The sequence below is a fragment of the Carcharhinus amblyrhynchos genome, chromosome 12 (assembly GCF_965287045.1).
Source record: "Carcharhinus amblyrhynchos chromosome 12, sCarAmb.v2.hapA, whole genome shotgun sequence".
NCBI classification, from domain to species: domain Eukaryota; kingdom Metazoa; phylum Chordata; class Chondrichthyes; order Carcharhiniformes; family Carcharhinidae; genus Carcharhinus; species Carcharhinus amblyrhynchos.
In genome coordinates, this window is record NC_137335.1 from 65,220,946 (window position 1) to 65,247,232 (window position 26,287).

The window sequence follows — 26,287 nt, forward strand, 5'->3', positions numbered from 1 at the left end:
GCGATAGATTGGGAAATATTGAGGTACAAAGGGACCTAGCTGTCCTAGTACACCAGCCTTTGAAAACAAGCATGCAGCTACAATAAGCACTTAGGAAGACAAACGGTATGTCGGCCTTCATTGGAAGAGGACTTGAGTATAGGGACAAAGATGTCTTATTGCAGCTGTACAGGGCTTCGGTGAGTCCAACCTGGAGTATTTTGTGCAGTTTTTATCTCCTTACCTAAGAAAGTATATACTTACTACGGAGGGAGTGCAGCAAAGATTCATCATTCTGATTCCTGGGATGGATGGATTGTTGCATGAGGAGGGGTTGCGTTGACTGGGCTTTATTCACTGGAATTTAGAAGGTTAAGGGAGATAGAATTGAAACATTCAAAATCCTGACAGGGTTGAGCAGATTGGATTCAGGGATGTTGTTTCCTCTGGCTGGGGTATTTTAGAACAAGGCGCCACATTCTCAGGATACAGGGTGGGCCATTTAGGACTGCGATGAGGAGAAACCTGTTCACTCAGAGGGTGATGAACCTGTCAAATTCTGTACCACAGAAAGCTGTGGAGGCCAAATCACTGAATGTATTTAAGGAAACAGATTCCTAGACTCCAAAGTTGTCAAGGGATTTGTGGAAAGTGCAGGGGTATGATATCAACATAGAGGATCATCATAATCATATTGAATGGTGGAGCAGGCTTGATGGGCTGAATGGCTACTCCTGGTCCTCTTTTCTTTGGTTCTATGTGAATGAATACTCAACATTGGAACTGCAAACCTCCTGAAATTTACCTGTTTTCTTTATACACTTAAAATCTTAGCCTTGTTGTTTCCTGTGGTTGTCTTTGCAATGACTACTGATGCACAGAGCATTAAAGGTGTTAACAGCTTTGCAAGCTGTCAAGTGAACTGCTGCCTTTGGCTCTGCACTGACTACACATATCCCTTTGCTCAGCCTGCTCCAACACAAAGCATTTTAGCTAAAGATGTAAATGATAGTGCTGCAAGTTAGTTAACGTCACTGCTACTGTGGATCCAGAAGTAGTATATGTTTCAAATTCTTCCACTTCCTAGCCACTGACTGTCTCTCTCTCCAGGTTGAATCAGACCATTTGCAACCTGGACTTGCCTAAATGATCCGAAGAGTTTCCAAACTCTGTGACCAAGACTGCCTACTTGCACCTCCATAACATCATCTGTCCCCACCCCTGCCTCAGCTCATTGACTATTGACCCTTATCCATGTTCTTGTTGCCTCCAGATTCAGCTATTCCAATGAACTCCTGACAGACCTATCAGCTGACTGACCTATCACCTTCCACCCCTGTAAACTTGATCTTATATAAACTCTGTTGCCAATGTCCTAACTGGTGCCAATCCTGTTTGACCTTCACCCCTGTTTTGCTGACCTGCATTGGCTCTCATTTAATCACAAACTTGTTTTGAAATGTCGATGTGCGGATAAAGGTCTAAGCAGAAAAAAAAACAGATGTCAGGGATCATGAGACCTGCCTTGGATGACATCGCTTGCAACTGGACAGCACACGTCGTAGCAAGGCAGTGATTGGGCTAAAACAGTCTCAGTGTTTTGCTGTGTAGAAAGAGTGTTCTTAACACCTGCAGTGTAGAGGTATTTGACTAGGGATTTGGAACCATTACACAGACATACCTTCCAAGGAGAGTGGGCTGGTGGAGGAGCCATAAATGACTATGGCAACGGTGGTGGAAAAACAGCCACGTTGTGATGTCAAATGGAGATTGCTTTTCCACCAAGGACATTGCAGTAATGCCTTTGTGCTTTGATACCATTGTTCTGACATGAGTATGTGTAAAATTATGCTCATACTGAATAGAATATAACCACAGTCACTAGTGAGGGTGTCACCTTAAGTCAGTTTGGAACTTGAGTGAAGGAATTAAAGGGTTAATTGACTCTGACACCACTCAGATTCTAACAGTTTGAATCTTTGTCAAAATTATTGAACTCTATTCTGGATAAGGATCATATGGAGACATTAACCTGCTTCTTTCTCTCAAATGTGACTGGCCTGTGCCTTAACAATATTTTCTGTTTTTATTCCACTGGCCCTTAAAAATACTTCAGTGTATTTGCTACATAGGTTTACTGAGGCAGCTGAGTCATTTTTATGTTCAACTTAATCTCAGCATAATTATTAATAAAAACAGAAAATGCTGGAGATACTCAGCAAATTTGACAGCATTTGTCAAAGAGAAACAGTTAGCCATATGATGAAATGCCATCAACATGAAATGTTAACTCTGTTCCTCTCTGCACAAATGATACCAAGGCTGGGTATTTCCAGCACTTTATTTTTATATCCGATTTCCAGCACCTGCAATATTTTGTTATTTTTAATCAGTGCAATTGATGAATGGCCAAATCACCGAAAAACAGGAAGATTCAGGCCTCAGTATTTTTTTCAATATGTTGAAATGGTCCCTAATTTTTCTTTCAAAAAGCAGAAAAATAAATTTATTATAAATTTGGAATTTGACTGCAATGTGCGATAAATTGTTAATGTGGTTATTAAAGCAGCTGTAGTCAGTATGGGGATGTTTTAAATCCAGCTGGCAGGCTCATTAGTTGGCTTGCAGTCTGTTATTCTGTGGTAGCAGAGGATGTTTTCCAGCTTTTGACATCTGCAACATATGAATCATTAGATGGAAAAGTAGTTCCTATTTAAAAAAAGAAGCTATCCATGAAATATGAGGGGAAAATCCAATTCATGGCTGGATGCTGCAGTCAGCTAGGGGTTCATTTTATCCAAAATCAAAGAATCTGCGTGATTCATTTATAAATGTTATTTAGCTTCTCAATGGATCTGGTGGGCAAGTGCCTTCATGCATCTCACCCGAGTAACCATTTTCCATATGTGATTTCAAGATCTTCTTCCAACCATCTTCCACAACTCCCCACCCCTCCCCCGCATCAATTAAGAACAATGATGAGTTTTGGTCATTTTCCATGCCTTCTTGCTGAAGGCAGAAATAGACGATGAAATTCATCTGTGCCTCCAGTGTGCGAGCTCAGCCCTCGGCTGACTGAAGAGATACATATTTGAGGACCGGGATCTCAAACCTGAGACTAAGGTCATGGTTTACTGCACAACCCAGTGCTCCTATATGCTTCAGTAACCTGGACAACCTACAGCCGACACCTCAAAGCATTGGGGAATTACCACCAGCAGTGCTTTTGCAAGATCCTCCAAATCTGGTGCCAAGAACAGCGGTCCTTCCGCAATGTCATGGTGACAGAGTGGTTAGCACTGCTGCCTCACAACACCAGGGACCCGGATTCAATTCCTGGCTTGAGTCACTGTGTGGAGTCTGCACCTTCTCCCGTGTCTGTGTGGGTTTCCTCTGGGTGCTTCAGTTTTCTTCCACAGTCTGAAAGATGTGCTAGTTAGATGCGTTGTCCATGCGAAATTCCCTCAGTGTACCTGAACAGATGTTGGAGTGGGGTGACTAGGACATTTTCACAGTAACTTGTTTTGCGGTGTTAATATAAGCCTATTTGTGACACTAATATATTAATAAATAATAATGTCCCCTCCCAAGCCAAAGTACCCAGCATCAGTCAAAACCAGCTCCAATAGATAAGGCATGTTTGCCATAAGGCTGACGCCAAGTTCCCAAAGCAACTGCTCTACTCAGAACTCGGCCGTGCAGGAGACTCCCAGAAGGACAATGGAAATGTTTCCAGGATGTCCCCAAGCATCCCCACTCACTATGGGAATTTCTGGCTTGTAACCAAGCAAAATGGAGAAGGCATTTGGGAAGGCACCAAGAGATGAGAGATGCAGAGGTGAAGTTGAAGTGTTGGAGGAGGAAACACACAAACTTGCCAACAGCTCCTCTACCTGACCCTCCAAGTACCACCTACCCATGTATGGTAGAGTCTATAGATCGCATATGGGACTTAGCAGCCATCTCAGAACCCAATGGAACCAATTGGTAGCGAGCCATCCTCGATCCCAAGGAACTGCCTCAGAGTGAGCTTAGATAGTCATTATTAGGAAGCTGTTTGAATGTGATGATGGTGTTAGCAATAAAGCATTATTATCAAAGATGTAGCTCAATAATAGGCTTCTTAAATTCTGTCAGTGCATAATCTATAAGAAAGAGCAAGCAGTTTTCATTTGGGGAGGCGATAGTCTTATACTATTAATTCAGAAACTTAGCTAATGTTATGTGGATCCAGGTTCGAATCCCGCCACAGCAGATGGTGGAACTTGAATTCAATAAAAAAAATCTGGAATTAAGAATCTACTGATGACTTTGAAAGTATTGTCAATTGTTGGAAAAACCCATCTGGTTCACTATGTTCTTTAGGGAAAGAAATCTCCCTCCTTACCTGGTCTGGCCTACGTGAGACTCCAGGTCCACAGCAATGTGGTTGACTCTCAACTTGAGCAACTAGGGATGGGCGATAAATACTGGCTAGCTAGCGATGCCCATGTTCCACGAATGAATAAAAAAAATTCACACCATACCGAAGTAAATCATGATAGAATAGTTGCAGCAATTAGTTTTTTGTCTTATCTAACTGCCTGGTAAAGCTAAGCCATTCAATTTAAAAAGGCAAACATGTTTTTACAGTTGTTAAAATATGTGATTGGTGCTTTTTAGAATTTAGTAGCCAATTACTTAAACAAAAACAAAGAATGCTGCAAGTGTACTGAGAATGTAAATGGATCAAAGTTTGAGTTCAAAGTGGCAATGTGGGTGAAAGGGAAGGGGTGCAGGAGGAGAATGGCAATGAAATGATTTAAACATGAGATAAGAATTCTATATTGGAGGCTGCAAAAATAATTACGGGAGGCGGTGGTGCTACCAGAAACCAATGTAGACTAGCGATGACAAGAATGTTGGGTGAAAGGGAAGTGCTGTGGGACAAGACGTAGGCAGCAGAGTTAGGGCTGAGCTGAAGATTAAAGAATCTGGAGAGCGACAAGTCAACCAGGACAGCATTGGAATAGCACGGCTTGGAAGTGATAAATGGATTTGATGAACGTTTCAGCAGCAAATGAGGCAGGAGAGGATGTTGATGATGTAACATATTATTGATGGAAAGGATATGAGAACAGAAGTTTGGCTTGAGGTCAAATAGGATGCCGATGTTTTTAAGTGAACAGTTGGGTCCAGCCTACTGCAGTGACCAGTCTGTGGGATGGAATTGGTGACAGGAGCACAGCTTATGGTGGAGTGTTGATAAGCTTTACTTTTAGGCCTCTTTTACTTCTTCAGTGGGTTAGAGTTGGCACCATTAGTCACAATAACAGTTTATTTTGAGAAGTAAAGATTGACAGATCATGTAACCACCTAAATAGCAATTAACAGTGGCACGGTGGCACAGTGGTTAGCACTGCTGCCTCACGGCATCAAGGACCTGGGTCACTGTCTGTGTGGAGTTTGCACATTCTCCCTGTGTCTGTGTGGGTTTCCTCCTGGTGCTCCAGTTTCCTCCCACAGTCCAAAAATGTGTGGGTTAGGTTAATTGGCCATAGAAACATAGAAGATAGGAGCAGGAGGAGGCCATTTGGCGCTTTGAGCCTGCTCTGCCATTCGTTAAGATCATGGCTGATCATCCAACTCAGTAGCCTAATCCTGTTTTTTCCCCATCACCTTTGATCCCATTTATCCCAAGTGCTATATCCAGCTGCCTCTTGAATGCATTCAATGTTTTCGCATCAACTAGTTCCTGTGGGAATGAATTCCACAGGCTCACCACTCTTTGGATGAAGAAATGTCTCCTCACCTGCGTCCTAAATGGTCTACCCTCAATCCTCAGACTGTGAGCCCTGGTTCTGGACTCCCCCACCATCGAGAACTACCTCCCTGCATCAATCCTGTCTATACCTGCTAGAATTTTATTTGTCTCTATAAGATTCCCCTCATCCTTCTGAACTTCAGCGAGAACAATCCTTACCTAGTCAATCTGAATAGTAGGGTCAACCTTAGCCATGCTAAATTGCCACTTGGTGTCAGGGGGATTGGTAGAGTAAATACATGGGGATAGGATTGGGATCGTGGTCAGTGCAGACTTGATGGGTTGATGGCCTCCTTCTGCTCTTAGTGATTCTATGATTCAATCATCAATAACTTCATTCACATCTTCTAAGAAAATGGAGCAAGAAATGATAATAGTGCATCTGAATTGGGTAACACCTGCCATGCATCTGCTATCCTTGTCCTTCTAGGTGGTTGAGGTCAGGGGTTTGGAAGATACAGTCAAAGTAGCCTTAATCAGTTTCTGCAGTGCATATTTAGATGATGTACACTGCTGCCACCATGCTCTGGTGGTGGAGGGAGTGGATATTGAAGGTGGTGGACAGGATGCCAATCAAGTGGATTGATTGCTTTGCTTGGGTGGTGTTGAGATTCTTGAGTGTTGTTGGAACTGCACTCATCCAAGCAAGTGGAGAGTATTCCATAACACTCCTGATTTGTGCCTTGTAGATGGTGGACAGGCTTTGGGGAGTCAGGAGGTGAGTTACTGTCTGCAGAATTCCCAGCCTCTGACCTGCTCTTGTAGCAAAAATATTTGTATGGCTTGTCCAGTCCAGTTTCTGCTCAATAGTAACCCTCAAGATGTCAATGATGGGGGATTCAATGATGGCAATGCCATTAAATGTCAAAAGGGAGGCTGTTGGAATCTCTCTTGTTGGAGATGGTCATTGCCTGGCACTTGTGTGCACGAATGTTACTGGCCGCTTATCAGCACAAGTTGCTAATCCGGGTTCACCTTCTGGTTCTGCTGGCATTTATCAATAACAGTGATGGGGGTGGATGCACAGCACCACATTGAGAGACCACCTACTGAATCCTGGTAGGCTCCAGGGTGCAGGTGACTCCTTTTTGGGGGCACTCTTTGACCCACAGAGTGGCCCCAGTAGCAATGACTTCCTCAGTGGCAAGAGTGCCACCTGTCAAATATATTCCCCCCCACCTCCATCCCCACCCTCCAGAGCATAGAACAGATGATTTACTATACAGGAACAGTAATTTATTTTGTTTAAATTAATCTACTGTTTAATAGTCCAAACAACTTGAGCTCATTTCAGTACCTTTATATTTGCGATGAACTACCAGGATGCAAAGCCTTTGAATTGCACCAGATCTCACATGTATTGCTAAGTATTCTGGAATATGTCAGATATACTTCATTATTCTCGCTGCGATTATTAATTCCTGTGGGAAAAGAACGTGTGGAAAATGATCAGATTGGGGGAGGGGGGGAAAGGGTAAGGAATGCACATTCTATGTCCTATTTAGAAAGGAGATGGCATTCTTCCTTTTTAGTACTGTTTCACTCAATATCTGCAAACTGTGCCCTGTTGTGCGCTCACTCTTGCTGACTCAGTCTGTGGTGGAGCTGCAGTACGACTAAAGAGAAGCACTGCAGTTTAACAGCGATATCAGCAGGAATAAGGTGCTGGTGGACAGGCTAAGCAGAAAGCACGTCTGACAGCATGACAGCAGAGTGCTGCAGCTGCTGTGCTGACACTCGCTGATCCACACTTTAATTTCTGTATGATTGCGTCACCAGGTTATTTGCAGCACCTGCCGGGTGGTTCCCTCATACTGTATTAGGGCTGTGTGAGTACAGAGTGTTTTTGTGGCTTTCACTGTAGGTTTTATATGGTCTGCAAGGATTTTTTTTCAAATATTTATTTCTATGCATTGGTCTTTGCCTATAACTGGCACATAGTTAACTTGAAAATAAATGAATGTTTCTAAAACCTGTGATTAGAAATTTATGTCCATGGGTTGCTCAGATTCTACCTGTGGTTGCAGTTTAATATGATTGGGCTTTTTTTATAACTGCACTGCAGAACACATTTGTTTTTGCCTTTGCTAGTTTTAAGCAGATGCTGCTGCTTAGGGCATGCTATGCCTAGGAACCGGTAAATTGGCAGTGCATTGTGCTGCACCTCGCTGTAGAAGGACAGGATCGCAATATTTCAATGGCATCATTCTGTAATGTCTTCATGGGAAAAGGCTGGGAACTTCCTTTTTTTTTGGTTGATTGACTCTCAAATTATCGTGTACGCTTCTGAGCAGCTTGGAACGGGGGTCGGTGGTGGTGGGGAGGTTGGGGGTGGGGTGGAGTTGCCTGACTCTCTCGTTAATCAGAGAATCGTGTACAGCACAAAGAGAGACTAAAACAAAATGAGTTGCCTCGTTTCCCTCCACCTAAAAGGCCTTTGTTAGCCCACAAATGTATTTTAATTGCTGTTGAATCTCCATCTTATGTGTGCAGGAGATAAAAAGCCCTTATTCAAATTAAAATGGCATCCTTCATGCCATTAACTTTTGAAAGCATTTTTATACATTTTTGCGCCAAGAGTGTATCTGGTATCTGCCACTCTTTGTAGGTCAGCATTGCCTGAAGCACAGTGTTAGTTGAATAATGAGTGCTATAAACTTTATAGTGCATTATATATGTGGCTTTTAAAAATACAAATAGATCAAAACCTTACCTGAGCTATCAATCTTGCAATATATATGTAAATTTTACTGGGTTGCATCGGTAATCAAGTAATGCTTCTGCAAAACAGCAGTCTTAGCAGAATGCTTGTTTTGCATGTTGAGATAAAAACTTAAATTGTGCTGATAGTACTTATTCCCCACAGGATGAATACCTAAAACTTAAAATATTTATAAATTCTTTGTCAGCAGTAGAGGATGTTCTGGATGTCGCATTAAAACAGGGAGATGGGAACAGGGCTGGCATGTGAGATTAGAACTACCGGACATGTAGTTGCTGTGTAATCCTATAGCAAGAAAGAGCCATGTGGATAGAGTTAAGGAATGGGAAGTGAAATGGTAGCATTCTTGATGTGTGTTTTAAATCACTAAACACAACAGAAAAGAAAAGATTCAGAGAAATAAACCAGAATAATACAGCAATAATATTGGGCATTTTTAACCAGCCCAATATAGACAAGAATAAAAGTAATACTTGTGGTCAAGATTGCAAAAAAAACCAATTTTTAGATTACATGGAAGACTGCTTCTTCAGTAGGCTTTTTGCCCAACATGAAAAGACATAATGGTTAGGTTGGTTTCTGGGAAATTAAGACAATAGGGCCACAATTGGGAAGGTTAAGATCAATCTGAAATTAGAAAAGAACAACATAGGGCCTGATTTTACCATTTTGATTCTAAGTGCTGAATCTGGGCGTGTTTCAGGTCTGACTTTTAGACCCATTCTCAGATGCCTCCATAGATACCCTGTCTGGAAAAAAAAAAGCAGTGATTCTAAATCACGCTGCAGAAGCCTGTGGGCGGGTTTTTCGCATCCAAAACCCTGCTCCCCTATCCGAGCCTTCAAATGCGCATGCGCAGTAAAAAAAAACGACAGATTGCTGGCCCGATAATGCCTCCCCCCGGCCCTCACAGACATTGCCCCACCCCTACAACGTAACTGTCCCTATTATCCTCCGTCCCCATTATCCCCCATCCCCTGCTGCTCAGACCAATCACTGCCCCTACCCCCCACCCACCTGGTTGCACGCAGAGTGGCAGCAGGCTCCCTTTCCGCTCTCCCCACCAGAGAGTCACCCTCCACATTTTTCCCCCCCCCCCCCCGCGAATCACCAATCAGAGAGCCACCAGAAGCTCTGAACTTAGCCCCTGAGAAGCTGGAGCGCCTGAATTGGACCTTTATGGACCATGTCTGTTTCACACCAAATCTGGATGAGCAAACATGATGGTAAAGGGGGGAAGTACCGGAGTTTGGGCGTCCAGCCAATTAAGTCAATTTAAATGCATTCAAATGCACTTACGTTGTCGTTGCATCTGTTTCAGATGCAGTCTTGACCACCGCCATTTTCAGCCATTGGTAAAGGGGGAACAGGCACTGAGGTGGTTGAGGATTGCACTATTTGCCTCATGCCTGACGTTGCCAAGTTTTTGCACCTGAAAATGTGTGTGACTTGATGGTGAAATCGGGCCCTTAGTGTCAGGGGGACCAGCAGGATAAATGTGTGGGGTTACGGGAATAGGGCCTGGGTGGAATTGTAGCCGGTACAGACTCAATGCGCTGAATGGTTTCCTTCTGTACTTTAGGGATTCTATGAAGAAGGGGCCTGGTCTATATTAATTGACAAAACATTATCAGGATAGTGAGACAGCAGTGAGGAAGTGGATGGACTGTAAAATAGGCATGTTCCTTTATGATGAAAGCAGGTGCACCAAAAATAATGTGGACTGATAGCAAGGGATGCTCAGTGTCCATACCCTCGATTATGCACAGATTCAAGGCCCCCTCACTTTCCAACTGACATGCAGCCCACATGTCCTTAGCAGCCGTGGAAACTGTGCGTCAGCAGGCCAGCCTGGAGCTGTGAAAATTTCATGCAAGGAGGGAAGAGACCCTTAAGTGGTTGTTACTTGGCCACTTAAGTGTCTCAATTGGAGGTGGGGTGGGAAAATTGACCATGGGCCACCCACCCTCAAAATCTACTCCCAGTGGTGACAAGAAGGTGTCGAGTATTGGTCCTGGCACCAACCCACTTAATTCTCGGGCCCTCCTTCTTCACCTCCTGCAGGGCAGAAGGTTTCGATCAAAAACTCTTGAAAAGCACAGATGTGCACAAGCTGCAATTGTGCTCAAGTGGCTGCTGGAGTATTTTCCAAGCCAGCAGCTTTGATTTTGAACTTCATGCTTCCTTGTCTCTAAAAACTTATTTTTACCCAATGACCTCAGCTTTTTCAGTACCAATCCAAGGTTGGCATCTATGAAATGGAAAGAAAACCACCCACTGCTACTTGCTGCGGTGAGAAGTATCATTCCGATCACGTTCCCCGCATTCTTGTCTCAGCTGCTGTGTTCAACTCCATAAATTTTGGAATTTGTGACAGAATGTTACATTCAGTGATCCTTACATAGTAAATCACTTCTGTACTCAATTTAATTAATTGTGGACAGATTAACTCTTCACGGAGCACTACTGCAGCGCAAATACACATTTTACTAAAATACTTATTGAAAATATAAACTATAAGTGCTGCGATTAATTGCACAGTCAGCCCATTAAAATCGGAAAAGAAAACATTTAAAAAAAGGTATTTTCTCCATTTCAGATACTGACTGACCAGCTGTGAATATGCAACATTTTCTATTTCTTGGGCGGTACAGTGGCATAGTGGTTAGCACTGCTTCCTCGCAGTGCCAAGGACTTGGGTTTGAATCTGGCCTTGGGTGACTGTGTTGAGTTTGCACATTCTCCCTGTGTCTGTGTGGGTTTCCTCCAGGTGCTCTGGTTTCCTCTCATAGTCCAAAGATGTGCAGGTTAGATTGATTGGCCATACTAAATTGTCCCTTAGTGTCAGGGGAATTAGCAGGGTAAATATGTGGGATTTTGGAGATATAGCCTGGATGGGATTGTTATCGGTGCAGTCTCGATGGGCTGAATGGCTGCCTCCTGCTCTGTAGGAATCCTATTCTATGGATTCTATTAACGTTCTGATATTTTGTTAACTCGATCATTTTAATCTGGTTCTTTACATTTTCTTCACATTCTTAAGGAACCGCTTTCAAATATGAGGATTTTATCTTAATTAACTTTTTGAAATGAATGTAATGTTTGTCACTTTCCAATGCTCCCAGGGGCTACCCCTGAATCGGAGGAAATTTAACAAGTTACAACAAATGCATTCCTAATTAATATACCTCACCTCTGGTGCAAACATCTGAACCTGAAGATGTGTTTAGCTTCAGTAGTTACCAGTTTTAAATTGATAATAATGTTTATCAGTTTCTTAATTTTACAAATTCCAGGATGGAATTTTCTGGTCCTCCCCCAGCGAGATCTTCTGGCCCCATTGAAGTTTGAATGGCCCCGCGGCATCTCCCGCAGTGGGGTGCACTGCATCAAGGCTGCAAAATCCCGACCCTCATCTTAACTGTACTTCGTATTGTATTCTCCTTTTTCCTCGTGAAGACTGTACATGAGAATAGCAAACTATAACTGGAAGCAAGGAAGAGTTGTGCTTTTAGTAATGCTGTGTTTGTGTATATTAATCTATTTCTTTTTTCAATTATTTGCCCCCGGCTTTGTAAGTTTGTGTGGGAACTATTGAATGAAGTTTTGTATTTTGTATTTTTCCCTTTGTCTACCCAGAACACATCTCTACAGCCAAGAGAGATGGCGTATGAACTGTTTTCAGGCCACTGGCAGTGTGCTATGTCTGGGCATCAGGAAGTACCATTGATCAGCCAAGCAGGGCTTTCCCTTCTGTTTTCTGTCTGTTGAACTGGGAGAAACCTCAGTCTGCACTCAATTGAGCAAAGATGGGGAATTGAGCAGGCCTCAACTGACATTCAGCCCCACCTCCATGGCTCTGAGCATTATTGTGCAGAAAACATTGACAAGTATACATGTTGAACTCTAATCAGCTAATCTCCTGCAGGAAAATTCTGCAAGATTCTTCCTCCCCTAACCCTTACACATGATAAAAATCCAGATGACTCCTAGTCTTAAATTATACATCCTTCCTTTTCCTGGCATAACATTCATGTTCCTAAAAGCTTGCAAATCCTAGTGCCTCACATATCATTCCATCATTCATGTTTATCTTTGAATCCTTCGAGTCTTATTTCTAACCAGCTATTCATCCACCTCTACGTAAACACGTTAAATGACAAAACAGCAATGTGGCAAACAAAAACAGAAAATGCTGAAAAATCTCAGCAGTCGTGACAGCAGCTGTGGAGAGAGAACGGAGCTGACGTTTTGAGTCTGGATGACTCTTCACCAAAGCTGAAGGCGAGTGGCAAGTTCTTTTTCACGCTAAAGGTGAATAATCAGAAACTTGCAGACAACTGCAAGTTTAGATCTGCAAATTCTAATTGTTGCTGTGGGCTCCTAGACATAACCTTGTATTCATCAGCACAAATAACTTTAGAAACATGAAAAAGTGTCAGTTACTTGCAGTACCTGAGAGTCCACTCTGTATATTTATGACATAGAATGGACAAGGTGGTTTGCAGGAGGAGGAATTCCTCCTGATGAGTTTTGTTTGATGCTGATTTGTCCTGTACGAATGTTTTATTTTTATGCCGTCACATAATTTATTTGTGATTTGTGTGGATCCACAATTCACTTGTGAAGTGTAAGGGGGCAGATCTAAACTACAGATAATAAATGGAACTATTTACTGATGTTGCCTCCCCTTCTGTGTAATTTAATGTAGGTAGTTCAGTGCAGCAGAATTAGTTTATAGATTGCAGCAGCTTAGTTTTTAAAAAGCTGTCAGCGATTGTGAATTTCTGAAATGTTTTCCTTGGTGCAATTGTGACAATGAGTGAAATGGGAAATGAGTAGATTCTGTATTGATACATAGACATTCTGTACTTGTTGTGACAGGGATTGGTTTGGGCACTACCTTCATCCTTACACTAGTATGTACCCAAGTTAGGATGAGCACACTGAGCCATGGTAGGCTCATATTGTTACATATTGAGCTTGTTGCACACGTTGAAATTGGTTGTCCGATGTTGTGGGCAGCACAGAAACATGGCTGCAAGGGTATCAGGGCTGGAATCTAATTATCCAAGGATATGTGTTCTATCGGAAGGACAGGCAGATGGGCAACAGGGATGGGATTGCATTGCTAGTAAGGAATGAAGTTAAATCAATAGCAAGAAGTGATATAGGATCAGAAACCATAGAACTTACGTGGGTAAAGTTGAGGAATCGCAAAGATAAAAAGACCCTGATGGAAGTTATGTACGGACCCCTAGCTGTAGTCAGGATATGGGGCAGAAAATAAATCAGGAGATAGATAAGGCATATAAAAAAGGCAATATTACAATAATCATGGGGGACTTCAATATGTAAGGAAAATCTAGCAAGTAGTGGATCCCAAGGAAAGGAATTTGTGGAATGTCCAAGATTGTTTGGAGCAGTTTGTGACAGAGCCTGTTGGGAACAGGCAATTCTGGATTTGGTGATGTGTAATGAGGCAGACTTGATTGGGGAACTTAAAGTGAAGAAACCCTTAGGGAGCAGTGACCTCAATATGATAGAATTTATCCTGTAGTTTGAGAGGGAGAAGCTGGAATCAGATGTGACAGTAATACAATTAAATAAAGGTAACTATAAAAACATGAAGGAGGAGCTGGCCAAAACTGATTGGAAAGGGAGCCTAACAGGGAAGACAGCGGAACAGCATTGGAAAGAGTTTTTGAGAGTTATTCAGGAGGCACAACAGAAATTCTTTCCAAGGAGGAGGAAACATGCTAAGGCAAGGTAGAGGCATCCATGGCTGATGAGGGAAGTCAAGGACAACATACAAGCAAAAGAAAAAACATACAAAGTGGCAAAGATTAGTAGAAACATTGGTGGTGATCTTTCAGGAATGACTGGAAGCAGGGAAGGTACCAGAGGACTGGAAAGTAGCTAATCTTACACCGCTGTTTAAAAAGGGACGAGGCGGCAGATGGGAAATTATAGGCCAGTTAGCCTGACTACGATCATTGACAACATTTTATGAGTCCATTATTAAAATTGAGATTGCAGAGTACTTGGAAGTGCATGATAAAGCAGGACTGAGTCAGCATGGCTTTATCAAGGGGAGGTCATGTCTGACAAATCTGTTAGAGTTCCTTTGAGGAGATTAGATAAAGGAGAACCAGTGGAAGTGTTTTATTTAGGTTTCCAAAAGGCCTTTAATAAGGTGCCACATAGGACACTGTTAAATAAGTTAAGTGCCCATGATGTTAAGAGTAAAATTATGGCATGGATAGAGGATTGGCCAACTGGCGGAACACAGTAAAAAGTCTGACAACACCAGGTTTAAGCCTACATCACAACTGGCGGCAGGCAGAGAGTGGCGATAAAGGGGTCTTTCTCAGGATGGCAGCCAGTGACTAGTGGTGTGCTTCAGAGATCAGTGCTGGGACCACCACTTTTCACAATCTACATTAACGATTTGGAGGAAGGAACTGAAGGCACTGTTGCTAAATTTGCAGATGATACAAAGATATGTAGAGGAACAAATAGTATTGACGAAGCAGGAGAGCTGCAGAAAGTCTTGGACAGATTAGGAGAATGGGCAAAGAAGTGGCAGATGGAATACAATATGGAAAAGTGTGAGGTTCTGCACTTTGGAAGGAGGAATGGAGACATAGAGTATTTTCTGAATGGGAAAATGCTTAGGAAATCAGAAACACAAAGGGACTTGGGAGTCAAATGGCAGAGATTCTCTGAAGGTTAATGTGCAGGTTCAGTCAACAGTTACGAAGGCAAATGCAATGTTAGCATTCATGTCGAAAGGGCTAGAATACAAGAGCAGGGATGTACTCCTGAAGCTGTGTAAGGCTCTGGTCAGACCCGATTTGGAGTATTGTGAGCAGTGTTGGGCCCCATATCTAAAGAAGGATGTGCTGGCCTTGGAAAAGGTCCAGTGGAGGTTCACAAGAATGATCCCTGGAATGAAGAGCTTGTCATAGGAGGAACAATTGAGAACTCTGGATCTGTACTCGTTGGAGTTTTGAAAGATGAGTGGGATCTTATTCAAACTTACAGCAAGGCCTGGATAGAGTGAATATGGAGATGATGTTTCCATTAGTAGAAAAAACTAGAACCAGAGAGCACACCCTCAGGCTAAAGGGGTGATCCTTTAAAACAGAGATGAGGAGAGATTTCTTCAGCCAGAGAGTGGTGAATCTGTGGAATTCATTGCCTCAGAAGGCTGTGGAGGCCAGGTCATTGAGTGTCTTTAAGACAGATTCGTTCTTGATTGATAAGGGGATCAGGGGTTATGGGAAAAATAAAGAAGAATGGGGATGAGAAAAATATCAGATTGAATTGCAGAGCAGACTTGATGGGCCAAGTGGCCTAATCCTGCTCCTATGCCTTATAGTCTTACATGTTGGTCCTAAAACTAATTTCAAAGCTAGAAGGACTGAGCTATAGACTTTTATGGGAAAAGTTGATACTGTTCTGCTGTGATAGTCAGAGTTTAAATTCTTGGTTCCTTCTTGATGTGGACAGGTGTCCGAGGGATAAGCTTTGGCTCTGAAGTCAAGAGAAACTTTGTGCCAGAGATTGTATTCTACTGAGTTAGAGCCAGTACTTCTCAGTTGCAGCCAATTCAGCAATCCCCCGCTTGACAGCTGGAGCCAACAGGCATTCCTCCAGTTAGCTTCATGGCTTAGGTTTGCCAACCAGGGACATGTGGGTCAACCACAGGTGACTATACAAGTTCCATACAGCTTAACTGATCCCTTACTGCCCATTAAAATCCAATGTATTCCATTTGTAACACATTTATATGCCACAAAGCTCTAAAGTAATACACAATTTTATGGTCTTTTCACAAATAGTCCATATGAAATGCATCACTAATTGATGAGCCATTTTTCTAAAACATTTGTCACTCACAGTGTGGTTTATTTTTGAATTGATGCTAGAATCACGCACCATAGTGCACTTAACAGTTTACTACAATGATAAGCTAATTGCCTACAGGCCAAAACTTTCTGATTGTGTACTCCTGAATGGGCATTTCAGTTTAGTGAAAAAATAAAATAATTACCTTTTCTGTATATAATATCAAGAATAAGAATAAAAAGGTATGACATTTTCCTAATATCCTGCCTATTGTAATTCATTATATGTACCTTTTAAGACATGATAATTTATATTCAAGGTTTTTGTATTATATTCACAAATTGTTAATACAGCTTACAATGAAATGTAACTGCAACCTCTATTAGGTATAACCTCTTCTTTGTTAGGTTACAAATGGAACTGTCCTCAGATATTTGAGTGAATGTGGTTGCCTGTGATAATTATTTTATGCTGTGTACTCATGCCTTCTCCAATCACTTGACAAATAAAAACGTAGAAACTGGGAGCAGAAGTAGGCCATTCAGCCCTTGAGTCTGCCCTGCCGTTCAAAATGATCATGGCTGATCCTCTATCTCAGTGCTAACTTTGGGTAACTGTCTGTGTGGAGTTTAAATGTTCTCCCCTTGTCTGCGTGGGTTTCCTCCACTGTTCTGGTATTCTCCCACAGTCCAAAGATTTGCAGGTTAGGTGAATTGACCATGCTAACTTGCCCCTTTAGCATCCCAAGATGTGTAAGCTAGGGGGATGAGTGTGGTAAATATGTGGGGTTTCGGGAAAGGGCCTGGGGGACCCTCTATTGGAGAGTCGGTGCAGACTTGATGAGCTGAATGAACTCCTTCTGCAATGTAGGGATTCTATGATTCGATGTTCCTGCTTTCTCCTCATAACCCTTGATGCCATTAAGATCTAAAAAGTAATCTATCTCTTTCTTGAATACATTCAGTAACTTGACTCCACCACTTCCTGTGATGGAAAATTCCACAGGTTCACTATGCTTTGCGTGACAAAATTTTTCCTCATTTCCACCTCACGTGGTTTACCCCATATCCCAAGACTGTGTCTCCTGGTTTCAGATTCCCCAACCAGGGAAGATATCTTCCCTGTATCTAGTCTGTCCAACCCTGTTAGAATTTATACGTTTCCATCAATTCAAATCAGAGGGAAGACTTCATCTTGTCAACTTGTCCAGGAATTGATAAAAGATAACCAGCCATTACCTAATTCACTGCACCTTCTTTCCTACTTGGAGTAATTTAAATTATATGATCCTTTAAAGGGGAAATAAATGTATCGCCACTATTTTCTTGCATTAAGTTGATCTTTCTCTACACCCTAGCTATGACTGTAACACTACATTCTGCAACCTCCCCTTTCCTTTTCTATGAGTGGCATGCTTTGTCTAGCACGCAAGAAACAAATCAAAAGTCTAATTGACTGAGGTGGATTGCAAGAATATGTGTTTGGTGATAATGCATTCCATGAAAGTAATTAATAATTTTGTTCCAACTTCTCTTTTTGTAGTTTACTTTTCACAAAAGTCAAACTTGAGGCTGTTCACAAAGGACCCGAGGAAGCTCTTGAAACCTGCAAACACATGTTAAAAATGTGGCAGATAGCACACACTTTGCACTACAGGTGGGTTCTGTCGCAAGTACTTCAGAGTAAATGTAAACCCCTCGTATCTTTTGAAGCAAAATCGGTTTCAGTCAGTTGCTGGGTTTGTAACATGGCATGTGAATATGTTACAATACTTTGGTGTTATAAGGCATTCTCTTGCAATATGCGATGAAATAAAACAAGCAGGTCTTCAACCCATTTTATCTGATAGGGGCACAACGCAACCACATATTTGCCCAAAAAATTTAGATACTGAAAATCTGAAATAAAAGCAGAAAATGGTGGAAAAGACTCAACAGGTCAGGCAGCATCTCTGGAGAGAGAAGAAGAATTAGCCTTTCTGGTTAAAAGCAAATTACTGCAGATGCTGGGATCTGAAACCAAAACAGAAAACGCTGGCAAATTTCATCAAGTCTGGCAGCATCTAGAAGGAGAGAAAAGAGCTGACGTCCAGGTGATCCTTTGTCAAAGCTTTAGCCTTTCTGGTTGATAACTCTTTTGAAAGATCATTGCTTTTTGTGGGATCTTGACGTGTGTGAATTTGTGCAGCTAACCAGATTAACTCACATGGCTTTGCACTCCACTTGCATGTGAATTTTAACCATTGATTGATTTGTGGCCACAATCTTTAAAACTTGAATCTCTGCAATGATTTGTACAAATCAGACAAGTTGGGCAGGATTTTACAGCCTTGCTAGTCCCGAAACAGTAAAATCTCCCCAAGGTCAGCAGACCTTTCCATGGTCCACCACTTGCCCGCTCCAATTCCTGGGTGGGTGGGACAATAAAATTCTGGCTGTGGTATTTCTTTTAAGGAATCTAAGTTTTACCATAACAATAGAAAAATAAACTATGACCTGCACCATGACCCAAAAACTGTTTGAGTGTAAATAGTAACATTTCATTGTGACCCCCCTTTGATTTTCAGCCAATAAACGTGAATCAATCATATAAATTCTTCAATTTTGAATGTGGATGTTACTGCATCAATCAGTTGGATTGTTCTAACGACTTGGGAGCCGCCTCATTATAGGCCAGGGGAAAAAATGCAGAATAGGAAAAATTTTGCCACCTTCATATAGAGCAGAATATGTGGCACACTAGCTAAATAATGGATATGTGGGCATGAATGCAAGGTATTGAACTCGTAATACTGATGTATGTTTTCACTTGAGCTCACTGAATGGTGATCAAGAGTAAGAACCCTGGTTGACTCTCTTACTCCTCCGCTGCACACATTTTGAAGACAGCAATGGGTTAGCTGATATGCACAACATATCCCGTGCTTTCAGGGAGCAAGACTTTGTAAATGTTGGATGAGACAGCAGTAACCTATGCTTCCTTCATGAAGCCTGCTGACTGATGCCTCCCACTATATCACACTTGATATGTTTCCATTATTCTAAGAATACAATTTGTCTCTGTAGATCCATTATTCAGAACTATTACTTTGGTTGGATTTGGTCCCTTATTAAATTTGCTCTTAATGGCCCAAGCATTCCAATAAATGGTGCCTACTTTTAGGAGATCTTCCCATCTCCATTTTAATCTTTATTGTCTTTTGCCCTGCAAATTGTTGCAAGTGTGAGATTGAAACATGGCCGCAGAGTATCTGGAACATAGCCGAATAGAGCAAAAAGATGTATCCCCTTAACCAATCAAACTGATGGAGTTAACAGAGCAATGTCTAGGCATGAACCAAAGTTAGAATGGCGTGCTCACTGGTTAAATCAAATGTGGAAAAGATCAAACAGATTGAGACTATAAAAAGGACACAAAAAAAAACATTTTAAAATAATCTCTAGTAACTGTTGAATCTTGAAGGAATGAGGCTCCACACTTGTTCATTCTCAGTGCCAAGAGGTTTGCTGATGGTAATTAATGCATATGACATCAGTAGAATAATAGTTAAATCAAAAATAGTTAGCTTAATATTTCTGTGGCAAGTTTATCATGCATTATGACAACTTCACACCAGTTAATACATGTGAGTGGAAAACCAGAAGAAAACAGTACTGTTTTTGCTAAGCCATCAGTGAAGCATCACTTCTTCAACTACAACTTTTGGATTTCCACGTTCAAGTGTACACCTGCTTGAAATTAACATGTAATTTGCACATAAATAATGGCGAGCACTCTTAACCTCACCATTACTTTGACTACAATTTTTGCACCAATATATTTCACATTCTGGGAGCAAAATCCTTCATTGTTGTATCAGAAAGTTTACAGCAATTTATTTTTGTCAAAGTAAATAACTATCAAATTTAACATATCAATCTCACAATCTTCATCTCATCGTAGCTCCAGACATCAGCATCTCACCCTGACTCCACATATCAACATGTTTCTTTTCCAGAAGCCATTGACTTTAAAAGGGAGTTTTAATTAAGGCAGAGGTTTTCAAACTTTTCTGCTAGAGGAATCCATGCAACTGTTGACATGCTACCAACAAGCCTTGTTTTACCTTTCTAAAGATGTTGGGCAGGCTTGTCCGATCTAACCCCTGGTGAGATCCTTTGCGAGCAAGAATGAGAAATTTGATGTTCCAGCCAAAACTCCATTCACTTTCAACAGCACTGGAAAACCCCAGCTGCAAACAATGTCACAAGATTTTGGCCAATTCTGCAATATCATTGCAGAAAATATTTTTTAGATTAATATTTGGTAACAACGAGGAAGCCCTTAAAATTAGGTTTGCGTGGCCAGAACGGACTATGCACAGCATAGAAACAAGGGGAGGAAATACATTGAGTAGTTAGTTACTGCTATGTTCTCTGGACATGCCTTCCTTTATTCAGATGCTGAATTTTACTTTTAAGGAATACAGACAGTTCACTAAGACTACTTTTCCACATAATCAGCATCTTTGTGGTGACTGACCAGGAAACATTAAGTCTCCTATATTTAAGACAGGCAGCCATTTATATGGACGTTTAGCAATAACCATTCCCTTCATCTTAGAAGTCAATTACACAGGCATCCCACACAATAAAATAAGTACGCTAGCTATTTTGGATAAATGTAGCCATTCGCTAGATTCTTCTCACCTGATCAAAGTGTGATTTTGCAAACACAGGCCTGATAGCCAAGTTCCGCACGCATGAGGATGGCCTCAACTGGGATTTTGCGTTCATGTCACGCTACGTGTAACCCCCACCATTTGGCCTGAGCTTGCAAAATCCTACTAACTGTCCTGGCTTGAGACAATTCGCATCTCTTTAACCTGTGATTATCTTTCACTCCACTCTCACTGTCTGTAGCTGTAAAGACTTGATTACCTGTAAAAGCTTGCATTCCAACCATTATCTTGCAATTGTGTCTTTGCCTATAAATGCTGTATTTGCGAACCCACCACTCCACTCACCTGGTGAAAGAGCAGCGCTCTGAAAGCTTGTGATTCCAAATAAATCTGCTGGACTTTAACTTGGTGTTGTGAGACTTCTTACTGTGCCCATTCCAGTCCAATGCCAGCATCTCCACATCTTTTATGAAATGGCAGTGATGCTTTGGCAGCAGATCTGTTGACGCGTTACACTAAATGCTTCAGAACGATCCTGGTGAAGATTTTGTTGGCAATGGAGAAGAATGAAATTCCCCTGAGGTTGTTGCAAGATTGGGTTCCTTTCCATTTGTCAATGGAGGCATCTTTTTATTCTTGCAGGATGTTTCCTAGACTGAAGGAATTCAATGAAATCTTGATGAGGCATTGATCTTCAGCTTTATAGGCTTTGCTGGGATAGCATCAGCTTCTGGAGCTTTGCTGCTACACAGGATTTTAATTGCATTCATCATTTCTAACAGTGTGTTCAGGTCATCCAAGAAGCAGTTGATAGCAACATGTGGCTTGTGATTGCTGTTTTGTTGATAGATGAAGTCTGATTGAGGATGTGGTTCAAGTGCTCTAGAATTTGTTTTTTTTCCTGTGAGCAGTGTTGACCTGTCGGCACAAGGAACTGATGGAGAATTAGTGGACAGGGGACCGTAATTGAATATCAGAGCATTGTAGAATCACTAACGGCTTTGGTGATCTACGTATGACTGAAGTTGGTGTCCTTTCTGATTTAGCCAAGTACCTTGCATTTCTCATAGCTTGCACTGAACAGTCCTACAGTTGTTTTGGTAGGCATTGTGTTTGGATAGGAATGAATTATCATTGAGGGAAATCCTCTATCATCAAGAGGAGTGAGTCCCTGAAAGTGAAGACTGCACCTTACTCACACATTTCCTCTGCAATTAAATTCCTCTTTTTTTTTTACAGTGATTGTGACAAAGAAAGCAGTCTAGCTGAGGGTGCGCTGACAGAGAAACGGAGTACTGTTCAAAGTAGTGTAGCTGAGGGCACAACTCCTGAGAAGCGGAGCACTCCTCACCTCACTTTCCCTGATTTTCATGAAGCTGATTCAGGTAAGGAGGGTGGAGAGACTTTGTGATTGATTTTTCTACTCACGTGTTCCAGCTACATACTTGTATATATTTAGCAGAAACATGAAGCTCAGCGACATTGCATTAAAATTTATTGGTGAATAAGGTGGTTTAAATAGACTTTAAAGTCAAATATTATTGAATCCTGTACAGAATGGAGGAATTCTTGAAAGTTTTCTTTTGTTATTTAAATTCCTCGCACCTGGATATTAATCGGAACTTAATGAAGGAACAAAACTAATCTTGTAAGCTGAATACGATGGGTCACTCCAGGCTACAGCTTCATAGGTGGCAGCAACCCATGATGTCTCAATCATGATCTTGTTGACATATGAACCTGTGCTGTGAATTTTGTACACATTATTTGTATCATTTCAGATTGTTACTTTCTTGTTTAAATACCTATTTATTTTTGTATCGGGGATGCACTTAATTCCTCTCCCAGCTTATTCCCTCATTGTTTCTGCTGGGAACCTTTAACCTCCTACATCAGAGAAGAGGTTGGTAAGCAGCCAATTATCAGATAACGGCTAATGCTGGGAAAATGCAAGAGTGACCCAGAGCAATTCCTTGTCCTCCATCAAGTTGCACAGGATTGATGAGATTGGCGGCCTTAGTCGACAGGGAGGAATGAAACCGAAATGTTCATTCCATCCAAGTTGGATGTGGAAGTCCCATCACCATTTCCAACAGACCCAAGTTTTGCCAATAGGTTAGGAGGCAGGACATAATTTGGGCACACACGAGATAATTCACACAGAAGAGAAACCTGAACTCAGCAGGGCCATAATTCAAACCGATCCCATTTTGATTGATTTTTAAGTTTATTTGTTAGTGTCACAGTGGGCTTACATTAATACTGCAATGAAGCTATTGTGAAATTCCCCAGTTGCTACACTCAGGTGCCTGTTCGAGTACACTGAGGCAGAACTTAGTATGGCCAGTGCACCTAATTAGTGCGTCTTCTGGACTGCGGAAAGAAACTGGAGCACCCGGAGGAAACACGCTCAAGGTGAACATGCAGATTCCGCGCAGACAGTGACCCAAGCTGGGAATCGAACCCGGGTCTCTGGTGCTGTGAGGCAGCAGTGCTGACAACTATGCCACCTGCCACTCCTTAAGGGCAAGGATCTTAACCCACAGTGAGAGTCAGGAATTGATGGATGAGGTGCAAATGCTCTTTAAGTGCAGATACTATGATCTGAAGATTGTTTAAAGTGCTATTAAAGCTATTAAATCAGTGCATTATTATAAATATGATCATTCCTTTGTGACTCTGCACAGGGCATATTTTACATAAGGTACTGCAGATTATCTTTATGGTACTTTTCTACCTGTAATCTCATATATTTATGCGCCTTTGTGACATTACCACAAGCAATACGAAACAATGTTATTTGTGTATCCTGTTCACCTGTAATTTTAACAAATAGGAGAGATAAAGTATCTTGTGTGTTAACAGATGGTCAGGAGATGCATTGCTAATGAGAGAGTCCCACGCCAGGTTCCTCTCATCTGTAAAACCAAACTGAGATCATTCAAAACTGTGGTTCACATCTGACCATCTGTTCTGTATATGAGATGGAATCAGCCAGTTTGAAATTTGCAGGATGGCAAGCCAGTCAGAATTTGGTTTTGATACGCTTGTGGTTTGGTAAAACTACCATTGATTCTAAAAAAAATTATAAATTTAATAGAAGCTGTTTTCGTTATCACCAACATGGTGCACTGGAAAAACTTGCATCATCATTATTTAAATTTATGGACTTCTATAAAAAGATCTCAAAACTATACTTATGCATATTTATACAGTAATTGCATTGAGTTGAACCACAACAATATGGGGGCGATTCTCCCAGCCCGCTGTGCTGCTCTAGCAGTGCAACAGGACAGGAGACATCAGTGGAGGCCATTTATTGGCTCCCCATTGTGCACCACATCCTCCACATCTCCATGGCTAAGTTCTTTTAAAGAGTAATCAGCTCCACCCTGGAAATTGGCATGGAATTGATTTCCATATTAAAATACCTATTTAAATTTCATTAGTGGGCCTGGGCCTGAAGTCTCTGGGCCGGCTAACATGCCGCCCCACCTCCCAACCCACTGCCAGATAGTTTCACTCCAGCGATTTCACTCCGGTGATGTTTATAACCGCTCCCCACTATTGGGGAGCTGACGGCTGACCTCGCTGGAATAAAGCGAGGCCATCGAGGTTGCCTCCCAGGAGGCCGGAGGTAAAGGGGGGGTGCCCTCTGGACATTGCCAGCCTGGCCCCCTGGAACTGCCATGGGGCATCGAGCAATGCCAATGGGGTAGAGCCAATGGGGTAGAACCATTGGGGCAGGGCCTATTTGGGGATGGGGCCTATAGGGAGCGATCAGTTGGGGGGTTCCGCTGCTGCTCTGTATAGGGATTATGAGTAGAGAGAGGGGGAAGGGGGTGATTGGGGCTGGCCATCCAGATGGGGGGGGGGATTGCCGGGGCTGTCGGGGGCAGGATTGGGATCGTAGTTGTTGATTGCTCGGTTGTAAAGGAACTCAGGAAAGCTGCACCATCAGGATTGATAGGACCCACAGTACAGAACATTTATAAACATGCAACATGTCAGTGTTAACTATATCCCAGAACCTTGGATGAAATACCCCTTCTGGTGAGCGCATTTCAAAGAGCAAATCAGTTGAGTTGGAAACGTGACATTGCACATGGTGCTGTGTTTATGCAGCGAGTGATGCAGGTGTTTGTGGTTGGGTAAAATGGAGCTTTGTTGTCATATCTATGTAAAGTGATGTTTGCCTTTTTCATTTGAACTGTCATTTACTTCATTTGTTTCATCTGCATTGGTTCTGATTCATGTTAAAGTAAAAGCTGCTAAGAGTGGAATCTTGTTGATAGTGTCTTAATTTCGGGATCATTTAGTAAATTTGTTATTATGGTTTAGAGGTCCCCCACAGGGATCGTATCAATACGCGCAGTTACAAGTTAGTTTAATTTTATACGATTAGAGCTTTGACTTTCATAGTAAGCACTCACCATGCCACAATCAGTCGGCAAGGGCAGTGTGCATGAGTGGTGGACCATAAAGATATTGAACTCTGTGATGGTTTTAGAGAGAGCTGGAATTGACAGCATGTACATTACATCACTACCTAGAGAGAAATGTAGTAATCGTGTTTATTTCCCTGCTTTTCTACTACTTAAAACATTCTCTTGGCTTGTTCAAACACAGTAAAATAACCATTTTTGGTTTGTCAGATACACATTTTATTATGACTTACTGGACCTAATGGACCTGGTCACGGATAGCAATGATCGTGAGGTACTTTTACATTTTTGGAAGAGTTACTTCCTCCCTGTTTATATATCCAATCAGCACCACTGCCCTGCAGGTCTCTGGTGGAAGATATACCAGCGAACTCAAAGCAACTTTTCAGATTTAAACAAGTGGGTTTCCGTTGTTACTGGAATAAAGCAAGTCATCAACTATAACGTTAATAACTGTAGCCATCAGAATGCAGAAGTTTTGAAACTCTAAAGTGTCTTTGAAGACCCAAATTATCTACTTGATTTAACAGAACTGGAGTAGTGGGGAGGAGAGCAAGGGAAGAGCAGAGCTTGCGTTTGCGGAAGAATAGATAGAAGGAAGAGTATTCAAATTATGGTCACTAGATATAGATATAAATTGGCATATTTTAGGAGAAAAGAACAGACAATGGAGATAATCCCTATGAAACCGAGGAGTCCAAATCTTTAAAAACATATTTTCAGGTGGAAGTTGAAACAAAATGGGACTCCGCATTTGACATGCAGGAACATTAAATGCAAAAACAGAGAGATGATGATTCATCTGTACAAAACCACATTTGAAA

At 41.8% G+C, this 26,287-nt stretch overlaps 1 protein-coding gene across 1 annotated transcript in view; it reads left to right on the forward strand.

Moving 5' to 3' along the window:
- LOC145351047 (tetratricopeptide repeat protein 7A-like) overlaps positions 1-26,287 on the forward strand; it is a 252,791-nt gene that overhangs the window by 142,757 nt on the left and 83,747 nt on the right. The window contains exons 16-17 of the mRNA XM_080200649.1: positions 17,901-18,014; positions 22,258-22,403. Of these exons, the coding sequence (XP_080056775.1) occupies positions 17,901-18,014; positions 22,258-22,403 (260 nt within the window). The remainder of the gene's footprint in view (positions 1-17,900; positions 18,015-22,257; positions 22,404-26,287) is intronic.